Genomic DNA, 17885 nt, shown 5'->3' with positions numbered 1-17885 from the left:
ACGGCGGTTCAGTCCGCCGTAGTGCCCCTCCTGAACGGAACCACCCGCCGAAATTGTGCACATTGCGCGTGGATAGTGTATTTGGGAAGAAAAGGGATTTTTCTTTAAAACAATATAGTTATAATTTCTGCATAAGGTATAAAGTTATTTAATAGGTAAAAAAAGTTTCATTAACAATGGAAAAAGTGAAGGAATAATATATAATAATATATATATAATATATAATAATACACAAAACATAATACATAATAATTAGTCCTAAAGTTAGTACTTTCGATTTTCTATCCCTTTATGACATGTAACACAATAATAATGGGAAATGCAGGTAGAACAAATATAACTTGAATGGTGTGTCGTTTATTTCGGACTGTCGTTTGTTTGTTTCGTCAAAAGATTCACGCAATAGTAACAAGAGGCGGTGCAGTCCAAAAATTAGGTCGCGATTTTACCAGCATGTCGGATATATCCGGCGTTCGGCTCCGCGAGTGTTCATATGGATGACGGATATATCCGTCGTTCGGAGCGAAAGGGTTAATGTTGTAAATATGTTTGTACGCGTTGGAAATGGTGGGGGAATTATTTCTGTTAATCGTTGCGTGATCTTGCGCGTGCCCTTGTTTCGAAACAATACGACTTCTCTCGTTTGAATCGTGACTCGATTTGTGATGCAACGTAATTTATGAGCCGTTTATTTTGAAAGTGGCATAAGTCGCTTTGTTTTTAAGTCGATATATTTCTATGCACTCTAAACTGTGGACCAAAGAATTGAGCCGTTTATTTTGAAAGTGGCATAAGTCACTTTGTTTTTAAGTCGATATATTTCTATGCACTCTAAACTGTGAACCAAAGAATTGAGCCGTTTATTTTGAAAGTGGCATAAGTCACTTTGTTTTTAAGTCGATATATTTAAGGGTTTGCGTTTTAACACGTGCAAAAATATGGATGCTAACTTTCGAGAAGATTTACTTGTATTTGTTATCTCAGGATACCGATATTTTTCTCGGTATAAATAATTTCGTATAAACATTAAAAAATCACCACTTTTCATTACGGTAAAGTGACTTATGCCACTTTCAAAATAAACGGCTCTTATAACGAAATATTTATTTGAAGTCTATTTTAAAATATATATCCTTCGAATTATTTATCTTGAAACCTTTGTCTTAAAATACTTGTCTCGTGCGATTTGTATCAAACTGTTCGGGAAACTGTCTGACTAAAAAATATTTATTTCAGACTATCTTCAAACGTTTGTCAAACTGTCTAACTAAAACTATTTATTTCACTTTAAACGTTTGTCAAATTGTCTGTTTTAAAATAGTTGTTTCGGACTATTTACTTCCAAATATCTGACTTGAAATATTTGACATTCAAATTATTCACCTCCGAATATTTTTCATACTATCGATTTTAAAGTATTCGTTTCAAACTATTTATCTCCAAACATTCGATTCGAACGATTTATCTCCAAATAATTCGTCACTCTATTGACTTAAAAATATCCGTTTCAAACGATTCATCTCCGAATATTGATCTCTCTGTCTGCCTCAAAATATTTTTTTCGCATTGTACTATTTCATTCGCATTAGTACAATGTGCATTCTCTTCCATGGTTAGACACGAAACTGATTCACACTCCGAGCTAGCTATCGGATCAAAAAATGAACAAAATCGCGTGTAACTAACGAAAGAACACCCAACAAGCACAATGCATTAAAAAGTCATTTTTTATGAAAAGAATGAACTTCGTGCGAGTTCAAATGTATTCGAGGACCGACGCCGCGACGTCGATTAAAACCGTCCACAGCGAAATGAATTTCCCCCAGAAAAGGGGGAAAAAAAAAGAACGATTTGGTGACCGTAACACCGGGATCACGGCGCAGCTAAAAGGCAGTGCTATGTAGTTAATATTTATACGTGCTACGAATAGAATATTTATTTGGCCGCATAAAATTCGGCGAGCGGAGCGAATCATTAATATTTACACGGAATAAAAGGCATCGCGGGGAGAGATTGAATTTTCAAAATATATCGGAGGTGTCCTCTCGAACTATACAACGGCCTGGAGCTGATTCGAAGCGCTGCGAGCGTAACGTGCATATATCAAACAACACGGGAGACAGAAAGCAACACAGAGAGTGAGGGAGAGGGGGGAGGGAGAGTGTATCAGAGAAAGAGAAAGAGAGAGAGAGAGAGAAACGGGGAGTTGTTTCGACGAATATGAAGCGAGCCAAGTTGGTGTCAGTGGCCGGAAAAGAGGTGGCAAATTTAAGGGAAACGAAGGCAGGAAGAATAAATAATGAGGCTCGTTACCGTGAGTTTTCGACGTGACTCTTCATCACGGAAATTGGCCCCGTTGTCATGGAACCGCAATTACAGCTCCGCCGCGTTCCTGCTCACGCGAGAAGTGTGAAAACCGCTTTGAATCTGGGATTAGAGGGCGTAGATGCTTCGGAAGACAATCGAGTCGCGAAGACAAAAGGGACTCGCCGCGCAGATCCCGGAAATTTTGAATACTCGCACGGCCGAAAGAATTACGATGATGTCTCCGGTGGTTTCGGCGCGGAGAAATTGATTTGTCGGTCGATAACTGCGAAAGAACAGCTTAACTTCTGTAGGAAGAAGAAACGATCGGTGTGCCAGTGCGTAGTCGAAAAATGTTGATGACTGGACATTCGAAGATTTAGGCCTTGATGAATTAGAGAATCTTTTACTTTCACCGTGTAAATTTGTTTACAATTCTTTGCGATTTCGATTCATTAATATCCGACATGTATCGTCCTTGGATTTGTTGAGATTTATACAGTGGTGCTAGATGTCGTCAGAGATTCGTTTAGGCTCCATTCCAAGTCTGATTTGTGCTTTCTATCGAAACATGCTTCGAGAAAGAAGAATCGTTGATCATTATTCGGTTTTTTGTTATAAATCCGCTCAAAGTGTAACTAAAAATTATAGAAAATTTCCGCATAAAATACGATCACAATCCTTCTCCTGTTAACTTCTAATCGACAAAAGCTAAGAATCATCGTTTCAAAAATTCTAGAAAAAAGAAATGAAACCACTTGATCTTGCCGCATCGTTAAAATTCAATTCTCGGTTAAAAATCGTGAAATAGTTTCATAGTGCTTTCTATCGAAACATGTCTCCTTTTTATCGGTTTAACCAGTCAGCTGTCGCGACCACTTTAGAAAGCGTGTCCTAAAACATGTCACAAAGGAAAGAACGCGGTCTTTTTCATAATAATGATTTATATCCTTTCATTCGTTCGTTTGATTTCGCCTTGGCCCCCAAATATTTGAAACGTCTTAAAATTTACGAATATATTTCAGTTTTCACGGGAACTACGATTTGAACAGGAAATTGCCGTTTCTTCGTGACTTTATTTTACGATCATCGCGTTTCAGTCCGAGCCAGATGTAGAGATATTAAATGCATTTATACCGCCTGTAAAGATCCGCAAAAAAGATTGCATTTTACGTATTCATTTTTTATGCATATACGCTTTTTATGCGACCGTTTCGATTAAAAATCATTGCGCGTAAAGGTGGGACTACCTAATTGGAAAACTTATGGAAAAATCTGGACCGGTGGAAGCGCTTGCAGTTTGGCCGCAACAGCTGCACTCAGGAGTCTGCTTAATATAAGCTTGTACTACTTGATTCTGTAAAACGAACAGTTCCGCGTGCAGGATAGTTTTCACGCGGTTACGACGATTTATTGCAAAATATCGTTGCACGCTTCGGTACTAAAAATTCTGATATCTCCGTGGAAAAAGTTCCGCCGTCCTCGTTTCGTCTACGAGGACAATGAATAAACCAGCGACGAAAGAATCGAAACACGAGCTCGAAGTTTCGCGACTTAGCGTTTAGTAGCCTCGTAGGAATGCATTAAGATTCATTTATGGTTCTTGTTATATTGTTCTTCAGCAGACTGCGCGATACTTGGGGATGTTTATTGAGAATGAAGCATAGAGGATGAATCTCTATCGTAATTGTTTAAATGAAAGAAGATATTGTATAACGCGCGGGGGAAATTAAAGAACCTTTTTGTACGCTACAACGTCTCGGAAACCATTGAAACATTTTTATTGCGAACCAAATAGACCATGGATTTGAAGACTGAGGTCTCCCCTTTGCAGTGACACCTAGGAACTTGATGGACGATTTTTTGTATCGCTGTTCTATGCAACAGAAACGATGAACATGTTCCGTCGTGTACTCGTATATCGTACGCGATACAGTTTTTAATATTGTAAAGTCGATAGCTGAATTGAGCCGTTTATTTTGAAAGTCGCATAAGTCACTTTGTTTTTAAGTCGATATATTTAAGGGTTTGCGTTTTAACACGTTTCAAAATATGGATGCTAACTTTCGAGAAGATTTACTTGTATTTGTTATCTCGGGATACCGATATTTTTCTCGGTAAAAATAATTTCGTATAAACATTAAAAAATCACCACTTTTCATTACGGTAAAGTGACTTAAGCCACTTTCAAAATAAACGGCTCAATTGTTGAGCAATTTTCAAGGAAACATCTCGACTAAAGTCACTGATATTTCTCGCGATGAAACAGCGCGCCGATGAGATAATAAACGAACAATAGTTACAACAGGCTGCAGGTTAATAAATATTGATTTTAATTACTGGCAGAATGCAAAAGTACGTGAAAACGAGATATCGCGGAGACTAAATCTTTCTTTCTCAATGAAACGAAAACCCTATAAAAATAAAACAAGCTACAGTCGCATACAACTCGATAACCAACAAAGAAATACACGATCGTATTATCGAATGGCCGAATTTTCATCCGAATGGAAAAATACGTAAAAACGATGTAAAGCAGACTAAATATATTTTCCAGCGCTGCCATTGTTTTAATTGGGCGGCGAGCTCGCATGAAAATATACATATAAGCGACGATTGCGGACAACTCTATAGCCAACAAACAAACGAGAATTTTAATTAACGGCAGAATTATCTTTTGAACGCAGAAGTACATAGAAACGATAAAATGGAGTCTGTATAAAATTTTTGCAACGTTACGACCACCATAATTCCCTAATGGAACAGCGAGCCCGTATAAGAATAAATAAGTCGAGGTTATAAACAACTCGATAACCGATAAAGAAACCTGTAATAATTTAACCGGGCATGAAATTTTCTTCCTAATACAAGAGAATCTGAAAACGATGTAATACGGACCAAATAGCATTGACAACGTTACAGCCACCATAATTCCTCAAAAAACAAGTCGATATGAAAATAAACAAATATACACAAATGTATGCAAAATAAAGATTGTCTAAATTGATTGAAACGTAGGTCGGATGTAGATGTCTTTCCTACTTTAATCGTTTTAATGACTTTGTACGTAATATAAAAATATTCTTAAATTCTTCTCACGTTTTCACAATTTGCTTTCCGATCTAGCGATTTTCGTCAACAATCCATAAAATCCGCGGTCTAATAATAATTTGACCAAGCGTAAAACGTTCTTCTTAATACAAAAGAATCTGAAAACGATGAAACATGGATTTAATAACTTTAACAACGTTGCGGTCATCGATGATTCGACCGAATCAGCAAGCCCGCAGAATGTCGAAGAAAGAACAGCTGCGAACAGCTTGATAGCCAAGATATAGACAATAACATTGATAAGTGCTAGAAAGAGCATTCAATATTCTGGAAATAAAAGTTGCTGCCACCAGCAGCACGCTTCCGATAGTTGAAAGTAGCCTGGTCATATTTAAACCGGAGCCGAGCGTTATAAGGTCAGGCACGCCACACTGAATAATGCAGGGCACGCCTAACCGCTATGAATTCACATCAAACAAAATGGGGGAGGGGCCCCTTCTCCACCCCCACCGCCGCGATCGCTCGTTCCTTCCCGGCACTTTTCGTTTCTTTCGTTCTTTTTTTTTCTGGCATCACGACACCGCTCCGAACGACACCGTAAAAGCAAGTCGCGTGTTCCCGCCGCGCCGTTTTTATCGGCGAAACAGATGCCCGATAATTCCTTTCGATGTGACGAGGGGCCACCGGTGAAAATAGGCTATTTCTTTTTATTCGAAAACGTCAGCTGCAGAACGGCACCCGACTCGCCCGATTACCGCCCCTCCCGCGACCAACAATCCGTCAACAGTACGTGACGGTTTCGTCTACGATCAGTTCTCGATTCGCGTGTGCCGACCGGAGTGAATTCGAAATTCTATTAACCGGTTTCCTATCGCGTCTCTAACAAGGAGAGTGCAAGGCCTTGGGGTCCTCGATTTCCTCGAAACTTCGGTAGAAAGTTTATCTTCACACGGAAATTTCGCAACACGATAAATTCTCCCCAATTGTCCCTCGACTTGTAAACGAAAATGGACAATTCCGGAACAGGAGATACGCTTGTCCGAGCCTCGCGGCTGCGTTTTCATAGTTGCCGATAATCGTATCTCCTGTTCCCAAATTCTTTAGGCAAATTCTTTCGGCTATCGGTAAATGCGATACAAATCTAATACATGGTCGAAATCATTTTATGCTTGACATTGTTGACCGTGTTAGAACAATAGAATTATTCGTATCGAAACTGTAACAAATATTTGAGCTGTAACATTATTTGAGAACGTTACAAAAATTGTCAATAATTCCTTGCAAAATGGCTACATCCTCTTCGAGTTACCTTCACTTTAGTTCTTCAATTCACAGACACGACGTTCGACACTGTACATTCTTCACGATCTTACAAAAACAACCAATTCTCACACACACTATTTTTCGTAAAACTACTATACCTTATCTATTCTAGACTATCGTTTCTGTTTCTTCCATTTATATTAAATAAAAAAACGTTTCACACTGTACATTTGTCACAGCCTCGAAATAAACACAATTTGTCATCAAATCACTACATCAAATCACTATCTTCCTCTCATCCAGAATTGGGCATTATTCGAATTGTTTCGAATAAATATTTATCGAAGATAATTAGTTTTAGCGAAATATTTTATTCGAACAACGATTATTCATTATTCGTTATGAATTATTCTATCTATTTATTCGAATGAATTCTTATTCGAAGAAAATCTTATTCGAATGAATTCTTATTCGACTAAAATCTCTTATTCGAATTAATTCTTATTCGACTAAAATCTTATTCGAATGAATTCTTATTCGACTAAAATCTTATTCGAATGACTCCTTATTCGACTAAAATCTTATTCGAATGAATTCTTATGCGAATGAATTCTTATTCGACTAAAATCTTATTCGAATGACTCCTTATTCGACTAAAATCTTATTCGAATGAATTCTTATTCGACTAAAATCTTATTCGAATGAATTCTTATTTGACTAAAATCTTATTCGAATGAATTCTTATTCGACTAAAATCTTATTCGAATGAATTCTTATTCGACTAAAATCTTATTCGAATGAATTCTTATTCGACTAAAATCTTATTCGAATGACTCCTTATTCGACTAAAATCTTATTCGAATGAATTCTTATGCGAATGAATTCTTATTCGACTAAAATCTTATTCGAATGACTCCTTATTCGACTAAAATCTTATTCGAATGAATTCTTATTCGACTAAAATCTTATTCGAATGACTCCTTATTCGACTAAAATCTTATTCGGTTAAACGTTTATCTAAATAAATTGTCAATCGTCTCTTATCCGTCGTCCGAATAAAATGTTGCCCTACTCTGCTCTCGACACACACGAAAGAAAAAAAGAAACACACGTGAACACTGTACATTATCCGGAGCATCGCGAAGACAACCACCAAAAAACACCGTCATCCTCTGGAGAAGTAACTCGCAGTCGGTTCGCTCCGACGGAACAAGATGTCACGATCAATTTACACCCGCCGTTGCTCCCGATTCCCAGCATCAACTTTCGAAAACTGAAATTCCACGGTGGTTCTTTCGAGTTTCTTATCCAGATTCCCCTCGGTTGCCCGTCGATTTTATCGAAGTTTCCACACAACAATCGCCGAGCAAAGTTCCGCTCCCGCTCGCTCCGGCACCGCGCCACAGTCAAACATCTCCCGCGTTCGAAAAACGACTTGTTCCCGGAACGAAAGAACGGTTTCGCGGTCCAGCTCCGAGCTACAGGCGTGTAACTGTCCGAGCAAATAAACGAAAAATAAATAAAGACCTCGCCTCGGAAATCTCTGGAGGGGTGTGACGCTCGCCGTACGCAAATACATTTTGTAAACATTGTCGCGACGTTCGCCGTCCGACCCGTCAGCGACCGTTCTCCTTTCTGTTCCCCGCGACCCTTGTGTCAGTAACCGTGTACAAAACGTAATTGCCGACAGCTCGGAAATCATACTCGACGCATACGGTACGGTACACGATTTTCGCTGCGTGTAATTTATTAGATCTGAAATTTCGCGACTTTTCGTAGATCGGCAGAATTTGTGAAACGCTTGCTTCGCGATGGGATGGAACGGTACCACCGGCCATTTTGCGATAGTCATGGCTAAATCCATTCGAATTCGTACGTCGAATCAATTCCTTTTTGCATCTGTTTCGGAATCTATTTGGGAAATTATTGGATATTTCATATTTCTTTCGCTGCTGACGAAATTTCAACTGAAACGTTATTTAAAACTCTCGCATCTGTTTCCGACGTTGGAGTCATATTTGCTCGAATTTAACGAGGTATTTTATACCCGTGCAATTACTGCCAATATTACAATGTAGTTAGGTAATCGAATATTCGGAAAGGGAACGTCCAATATCGCGTTTTTCAAGCTTTGTCATTCTCGCCGTGTAATAAAATAACCGTCGTGTTTCCTCTTGCCATTTTACCATATTCTAAAAATTCATTTCGTTTATTAACGGTTTCATTTGACTTTCCGCGCAAATAACGTTACTTCTTAATTGCTCTACAGCAAAACGAAGCTTCTGTACTATCGATTCCCTTGGTTTTTCCACGAACACCGTCGCTGGACTGCGGATTTTATGAGTTTATAGCAAAAACGGTTAAATAGAAGACAGAGAATAGCGAAGGTAAAAAGAGGACTATACTTTATCGGCAATATTGAAAGAAGAGGCAAATTCTTATCCGACCTCCGTCTTGTACAATCGATCGGGAACGGTGCTTTTTTGGACGAAGATCCGCAGTCTAATGATCAGTTCGGAAACCAACAACAATATCGTGGACACGTCGCATATTATTACGTTGCATTACGTCGATTATATTGATTATGTATTCTGCCAAGCATCACCGAACATCCTCTTGGAACGTCCTCGTACGGATTCCTCGATACGGACTGCTCAAGTCGGTCTGCTCAGTTTGATCTCCTCAATTTGGTCTCTGAAGTGTGTATAATTGAAAACCGATGCGCTCGAATCACAAATCAGGCCGTAAATCTAGGGGCAAAATTTTAAGTACGATCGGGCCCGGGTTATTGACACAAAGGTGGAACCGGAAACGGCTCGGCAAAGGACAGGATTTACCGCGGGGAGGATCGCTCCTCGATCCCGAAACGGCGAACGGTAAATCACCCGGCTCGCGTCCGCTGCAGGAGACTCGGTGCCGCTTCGAAATTGAAGTAAAAATTCCACGAACACGAGACACGTGATTATTTAAGCTATCGTGCATGATGAATGGACCTCTCTCTCTCCTCGGTCGCGACGGGCAGCAGACGATTTTGGATTCCGAACACGACGGCTCGACGGCGCTGCCCTGGTCCGCCATTCTTCTCCAGGACGTCGAGGGATTTCGTCCTTCCCATCGTTTTTCTTTTCTGTTCTTTTCTTTGGACTCGATCCTCTTTTCGTTCGTTTCTTTTTGAACCGTTTTTTTTCCTATTTCGTTCAGACGCTGTACGGCGGCGGCCGCCACGAGCGACGTATTAAGAGCCGTACGTCTCATTTGTTTCAGGTCCTGCCACCTTGGAAGTCGGCCAAGGACGGCAGCATGTCCTTCAAAATTCGTACCAACGAGTCCAACGGACTCATCATGTACAGTCGCAGCGGTGCCCACTCCAGGGTAAGCGCTTTGCAATTTATCTTTCACTGGAAGAGGATCATTTCGAGAAGATGCCTGCAAGGCTTTTCGTTCGGACACTTAGACAGCGAATTTTTGTGCAAGATAAAATCATCGTCGATCGCAGCAAACACGAGTCAAACCATTCATTTCTCTCCCTAATAATTTCAAGTGCGACGAATACGGTACACGCATCTCCTTAAATTGTTGTAAATTTGTTATCGTTTCGAATCTCGCCTACAATTTTTATTAGAAACGCGTGAAACCCGTGTAGTCTACCGATAAATTGAATATGTTGTATTAGTCGAAAATTGATAAAATTTTCGTGTTTTAATAAAGAAGAAAACATTTCTTCGCGATATGTTTTAACGGAATTTCTTGACACTTTCAATCAACTTTTATATGTATTTGTTCATTTATACAAGTGTGCAACTGCTTATTTTTCTAGAAACCATTCTAAATACGTATATATTGAGATACTAAGTACATAAGCGTAGACAATAAAAAGAAGAATTAAAAATGATTGTCTAATACATTTTAACAGAATTTCTTGCTACATCTCGATAGATTGTTGTATCTGTTAATTTGCACATATGTGCAACTATTTATTTTCGCACACATCGGTCTGACCGCACAATCGCGCTATCAACAACGAGTATAAAAATATACATAGACACATCTATGCAACTGTACAGATTTCGACAGAAGTTTCAGATGTTTCGATAGAAAATTAGAAATTATCGTCCAACCTATTTCAACAGAATTTTCTGCTATTTTAAATAGTTTGTTGTATTTATTAGCGCACGCGTGTAACTACTTATTTTTGTACAAGTTATCTAAATGCACGATAAATACGCAAGTATGCATTAGAAGCGTCGATACAGCTGCGAAAACATCGGCGAAAGCTCGGACAGCTTCGATAAAAAAAATGTGCAATATATTAGGTCTACCGCAAAGTTCTGTCCATTTGAGAAATGAAAGGAAATAATAGATTTTTCATAAATTTAGTAATATTTACTGTACAATATAATTTCCGTCGTTACTTATGACCCCTTGCCAGCGTGATGGCAATTTGTGAGCAACATTTTTCAAAAATATATGTCTCAAACGAATATGTGCGTATCTATTGAAATCTGCAATAACATTATCAGACAGAACTTTCCGGTAGACCTAATATTTGAAAAAGATATTCTACGGTTTCTCGAAAAACGCGAAGAGGCTGAAGCAGAATGCGAACGAAAATTGACGATTATTTCGATCGAACGCGTTCGACACGGCAACTTATAACTGCACGTAACGTACGTTCGCGAAATAGAAGCACCTGCTGCAGATACGAATACAATCCGGAGGAGCATTCGCTCATGGAATTCCGTTAATGAGCACACCGCACGAACTCGCGTTGCAACAAGTCCGCGGGCCGTATTCGCCGGGTATTCGCAACTTTCCGATTTATTTCGCGCCGTTCCGTACCGCGCGCGGCCTTGATTATTCGCGATTTTAATGCTCCCCTGCTTTGCGCCGAAATGTAATTCCGGGAATTACGCAGCGGTACCGTTTAAATCGAGATAACCGCGAGAGCTGTGAACGAAGAGCGAACGACGCGCCAACGAAAATGGATTTCGGCCTCGTCACCTGGTGTATGCATCACCTGCGCGCTGGAAACTGCCGGAAATTGCCGGAAACTTGCTGCCGCGGCACCGTTCAGCCCGTCCAACAATAGTAATTTGTGATTTTATACGAGCTGCGTTCAATAAATACGTGTCTTCGCCTCTTTGTGCTTCTTAGAGAACGTAGCGTCCGGAGAAATGTTTAGCCTGAACGAAACACGAACGTTCAACCAAATGATCTGTTGCGATCAATTTAAAACGTGCGTAAATTACTATAGTTTTGCTGTATACGCTTCGTTCGCTTCGTATTTTGTACATGATTTAATATCAATGTCACGAAGAAATGGTAACAATTATAATCGTCGAAAACAGCTGGCTAAAAACGACGAAGCTTATGCAGGATGTCCCAAAATTATGGTACCTCCGGGAAATGAGGGGTTCATGAAGTCATTCCAAGTCATTTTTTCCTTAGCGCAAATGCAATCCGCGGCTTTGTTTACGAGTTATTGACGGAAAACACTGATCAATGAGAAGCGAGCTCGGCTGGCGCTAGGCGGCCGAGCCATCGAGCGGGCGACATCCAGTTTCGTTCATTGGCTCTGCTCCACCTCGCGCCAGCCGATCTCGCTTCTTATTGGTCAGTGTTTTTCGTTAATAACTCGTAAACGAAGCCGCGGATCGCATTTTCGCTAAGAAGAAAGTTACTTCAAACGACATCAGGTTACGCAATTTCTGACTCATTTCTCGATTGTGAGTGACTTTTGGGACTCCCTGTATTGTATTCGTATTATATGAATGCCATTCATATCATTTTACTCGTGCTTGCATTAAATTCATATTATAAATCATATAAAGATCATGGTAGATCAAATTCTTCAGAAATGCAAATTCTTCACAAATTGAAGATGATAATTAGATGAAACATCTTGTACATTATTCGTACAGTCTCGAAAAGATTATGGAACATATTTGATTATATAATACAAATTACAAAGAATTCGACCGATGTCGAAAGAAAATCTCAGAGAGGTCCTGAAGCAGGACCTCTTTATTTCGACCATGGTCTTCATTATATTAAATACCTTTTGGATTCCTACGATTTTTTTCTCTGGAACAACGAATTTGATATATTTATGGAAACGTATTTTAACGAGGTGTACGTTTTGTTTGTTCCCACAGCAAGACTTGTTCGCGTTCGAAATCTTAGGCGGTCATCTGTACCTTCACGCGGATCTCGGAAGCGGTTCCGTCAAAGTGAAAGCGTCGAAACAACGTGTCGACGATGGCACCTGGCATTACGTTGCACTTCGTCGAACGAAAAGAGAAGGACGAGTCACTGTCGACGATTGGGCAGTGGAGTTCCGCACACCTGGTAAGCGAATTCACATTTCTGCAAAACGGTTTCATGAAGAATGGAAACTAAGCAACTTGTAGACTCTGCGAGAACAATTTCGATACATATATGTTTTGAACTACATATATCCAAAATAAACATTGTCTAGGTTAATCATAAAAAACGTAAGTTAAATGTGCTGTAAAATAATTCTTTTAAAAAATGTGACGAGTTGCAAAATAATGTGACGATATCCTTAAGGTCTTCTAAAGTTTTTTTAGCTTTCGATTTCACTTACTCGTTTCTCTCATAATTCCATAAAATTATGGTTCATGGTTAATAATTTATTAAATTAAATATAAATAAATATAATAAATATAATAAATATAGTATATATATAATAAATATAATATATATATAATAATTATTATATATATATAATAAATATAAATAATAAATATAAATAAATAATAAATATAATATATATATAATAATTATTATATATATATAATAAATATAAATAATAAATATAAATAAATAATATAAGTAATATAAATTTATTAAATTAAATTAGATTAAATAATTTATTAATTAAAATTATGGTTAATTATAAAATTATGATTTCCATAAAATCCGCAGTCTAATCATGACACTTTGATGTTAAAAATCACTTTTTATTGTTATCTAAACTCTCGCAACTTATGAATCAAACTCTCTGATAGGATTTACAAATTTGAAGAAATTTGCAAGAGTAGTTGTTGCAATAAATCTTCTTTATTTTCGAATTAGGAAGTAAATTTTTCTGATTATGCCACTGCTGGATCAGTCAGTCCATTAACACTGCAACGGTGAAATGTCACACTGGAATCACCAAAAGTCGTTTAACTTATCGAAACACTTTTGCGAGTACGCAATTCGAGGCTACAAAATTCGAACGTTCGAAAGAAGTTTGAAGGAGTCTTGCATTAGGAATCACTGTGCAATGCAGCTGCAGAAAAAAATGATGCGCAGAGAATGTTGACAATGTCACAAGAGACCCTGAGTTACTGTTAAAAATTAAATTTTATTAGATTCAACTCCAGGTCAAACTCCACACACACACACACACACACACACACACACACACATACAATAATAATTAATATAAATAATAATCAAACTCTATAACTGTGGCTTGAAAAATTATGATATAGACGTCTAAATTATGTATAGACATATAAATAGTCGAAAAGCGTGTAGAATATTGAATAATTAGGAATAAAATAAAATGAAAGTGCAATGTTTAATGAAACCGAAATGTAAAAAAGCCAAAGTCCATTTCTAAGCCAGCAACGAATAAAGTAAATAAATACACAGAACTGTGGATCTTTTCATGCGATGTAAAAGTTTTCAACGTCGAATGCAAAAAAAAAAAAGAAATCGTCCAGATAAAAGCGTATTTCTTTAATTATTTTAACGAGTTTCGGCTATTTCAAGTCTCATCCGCTCATTGTCATGACAAACGCTTAAATTCCGCATTTCACTAACGACTCGCATAACTCTCGTCAAAGTGGTAGAAAATTAACAGTAAAAAGCCGCACTTACGGAGCATTAATGCAATTAGATGAACGAATGGTCTACTATAGTTTACCCGGGCGGCGCGTTATAACATTGCTTGTCCCTGTGTGTCCCGTGTCACCTTCACGCCGGCTCGCAACGCTTTAACATTCTTCCAACACACAACGTTCTAAATTCAGCTGAGCGCGGCGCGCGACATAAACGATGAAGCAGGAAAAAGCCGGGAGGTCGAGGAGCCGACCATTCATAATTTACCGTCACACACCCGGGGACACTTATCTGCAGCCGTAGCTAACCGTTTCACGCGTGAAACCTAATAAATCCCGCCGTTTCCTGCGTTTCTTTTTTCTCTACGTTCCCGTAGTTTTATTGCTGCTCGGATTATCCTCGTATGCGCGATGTAGACACGTACAATGGTGCCTCGTTTTCTCTGAACTACCGTTAGAAAATCAATTCTTGGGGCACAGTGATTAAAAACGCGACGAGATTTTCGGGCTACGGGGTAAATGAATTTAATATTCTTTTCTATGCTGTCCCTTATTTATTCGCGCCTATTATTATATATTATATATATATTATTATATATTATATATATATATTATTATATATTATATATATATATATATATATATATATATATATTATTGTATATTCGCGCCTTTTGCACTATAACAACGAATCAGGTAATCGCACGTGGCGATATCTATTGTGTTAGGCTCGTGCAAAAATAATGGGCGATTTTTATCTACCAATATTACAGCGATATGCTTTTATTTACGATGAAAATGTTCTCTTGATTTTCAATTTCGCACGTTTTCATTCACTTCGATGCTATTCGTTTCTTCTAAATCGAAACAAAATTTGATTTTTCTATCGTTAAAACTTACGGATGAAAGTGAACGAAAACATACAAAATTAAAAATTAAAATAAAAACATTTTTATCGCGAATAAATGCGTATGTAATATTCAATGATAAAAATCGCCATTACTTCTGCCCTAACCTAACGCGATAAACGTCATTGTATCAAACAAATTATTTCCAAAAATTGCAATTTGTTGGAGAGACCCACAAAACGCATTCTTCCAATTTTTCATTCCAGGCTCGGTCGGACAAAAGAGTTCGAAAATGCAATTTTCTCATTTTTTTTATCCAACCAATTCTGCAGATTTTTCAAAAACTTTCCAAGCCATCGTCCAGTATAGTATAAAAGAAGTCATACCGTTTTAAAAAGTGTTTATTACGCATCTTGCGTCGCGTCAATTGCTCGTTCGCCGGACAAATCGTCTCCTCTGTGCGTTGAGATCGAAATCCCCGATGCACCGTGCCCGGAGAAGATTTCCGTGACCGCAGGAACACCCGAAATCCTCTTTGGCGATCTAATTTTTCCGAAACGGTTGTTGCCGCGTCGAAATTTAGCCTCGAACAACGGTTGCGTGTGTTTTTAAACGACGCGGTCGCTAATACAAAATAAGTTATCGAACCCATAAAACAGCGCGTATTTTCCCGGAGAAACCCGTAAATTCTGTGCTCGTAAAGTGGCCACCGGATGAAAACCGTATACGTACCGGCTGGAAAAATCACTCGACGTTAGAATATAACACGCTGCTGGATCGACAGGACGTGATATGTACGGGTTCGGCGGCGCACGACGACGGAATTCGAAAAGAAGACGCATTACAGAAACGGCAGAAACCGGGAAAGTGATTCCGTGGCGGATTCGGGCCGCCATTATTTGTCCCGGTCAATGGCGGGGAGGTTGCCGGCTTCGGCTGCCTCCATTGAAAACTTCCAAGGCTTTATTTATTTACCGGTTTAATAAAGCCGCCGTCCGCCCCGCGTTATCTGTGCTGCTCCGTCCGCCCTTTTATTCGACCTCTCCCTCGGTTGTCTCTCATTTGATATTAATTCCTCAAACTTAGTCGTTCGAGGCTGCTGAGTTTCGATTGACTTGCTAGGCCGGAGACACCGGACATTTTTCCGCGGCCGAAAGTTCCGGTAAAACTTTTCTGCAATTATCGAGTCGACGGTATTTCAACAATCCGTTGCTCCGTGTGACTTCACCGCGACGTATGCATCGATGCGCAGTTGTCAGGGAATTTGTGGTTTAAATTATTTTAGCTTTGTTTCAAGGTTTATGAGTATAGTGTACCTACTATAGTATAGTAGGTCGTTGATTTAATTTGTGCTTGTATTCAGTAAGATGTACCAATTAAATTAACGATATGCAATTATTTCCAAAAATTGCAATTTGTTGGAGGGACCTACAAAATGCATTCTTTCAATTTTTCAATCCTTGCTCGGTCAGACAAAAGAGTTCAAAAATGCAATTTTCTCATTTTTTTTTTATCCAGCCAATTCTGCAGATTTTTCAAAAACTTTCCAAGCCATCGTCCAGCAAAGTATAAAGAAGTTACCGTTTTAAAAAGTGTCCATTACGCATCTTGCGTCGCGTCGATTGCTTCCTGTGATTTTCGTCAAAGGAAAAGTTCGCCGGACAAATCGTCTCCTCTGTGCGTTGCGATTGAAATCCCCGATGATAAATAATGAAATGCAAAATTCTGACTGTACATCGAAGTGGCTTGAATAGCGTGATCGACGTATGCAAAATTGTGATAGTCATCTCATAGAAAAAGCTGCTACTTGAGATTGATTCACCCTCGTTGATAATAGTTTGAGATAAGAAGTGATAAGAAATGAACAGTTTTGTCCGCGAAATTTATGGCATCGTATCGACGAAAGTACAGAATAACTTACACGTGTTTGTCACTTGTGCAATCGGTTTACCCATTTATCGCATTTCGTTCATTGAAAACGTATGCCGGCGCGACGTAATTGGCATAGCCTTGACACGACACGCATAGTTTCCCGATATGTTTTCTTAACACGTTCCGTGCCGAGCTTTTTTTACTCGAATCTTCACACTTTGATATTTTACTAAAACTTGATCTATTACGTGCAATTATTAATTCTCGTACACATAACAACGTAACAAAAACTTATCAACGCCCATTCTTGCGGTGGAAATTGATTCTTCGGTTCTAAATTTCTTGTAAACAATTTGTTCAGTTCACTAAGTAAACATGCAAGCGTGTACCATCGATGGTACACGTGACACGGAACGTGTTAATACGCGGAACATACTACAAAATGCACGGAGCCAAATAGGATCAGAAATGATCGAAAAATTAGTCCAAGAAGCGATTGAAAAAAACGCGATATGGATATATCGGTGAAAAGAAAATTCGATTTTCTTTTATAAAATGCTTGATAAAATTCTTATGAAATCGACGTTATTTTCATTACGATGTAAAATATTTCTACGCATTTATTACAGTTTAATAGAATCAACTTCGGAATAAACTTCTGAAGAAATGAAGACAATTTTTTCTATCAGTTTTT

General features: G+C 38.6%; 1 protein-coding gene across 13 annotated transcripts in view; it reads left to right on the top strand.

The window, feature by feature from the left end:
- Nrx-1 (neurexin 1) overlaps positions 1-17885 on the top strand; it is a 724770-nt gene that overhangs the window by 500468 nt on the left and 206417 nt on the right. For all 13 annotated transcript variants that reach the window (XR_013033607.1, XR_013033611.1, XR_013033609.1 and 10 more), the window contains 2 exons: positions 9883-9990; positions 12774-12966. Coding sequence is in view for 8 of the 13 variants with exons in the window: in XM_076522634.1 (XP_076378749.1) it covers positions 9883-9990; positions 12774-12966 (301 nt within the window). In the remaining 5 variants the exon portion in view is untranslated. The remainder of the gene's footprint in view (positions 1-9882; positions 9991-12773; positions 12967-17885) is intronic.

The sequence above is a fragment of the Megalopta genalis genome, chromosome 6 (assembly GCF_051020955.1).
Source record: "Megalopta genalis isolate 19385.01 chromosome 6, iyMegGena1_principal, whole genome shotgun sequence".
NCBI classification, from domain to species: Eukaryota; Metazoa; Arthropoda; class Insecta; order Hymenoptera; family Halictidae; genus Megalopta; species Megalopta genalis.
Note: the sequence above shows the minus strand (reverse complement) of the source record. Positions and strands in the feature narration are given on the sequence as shown.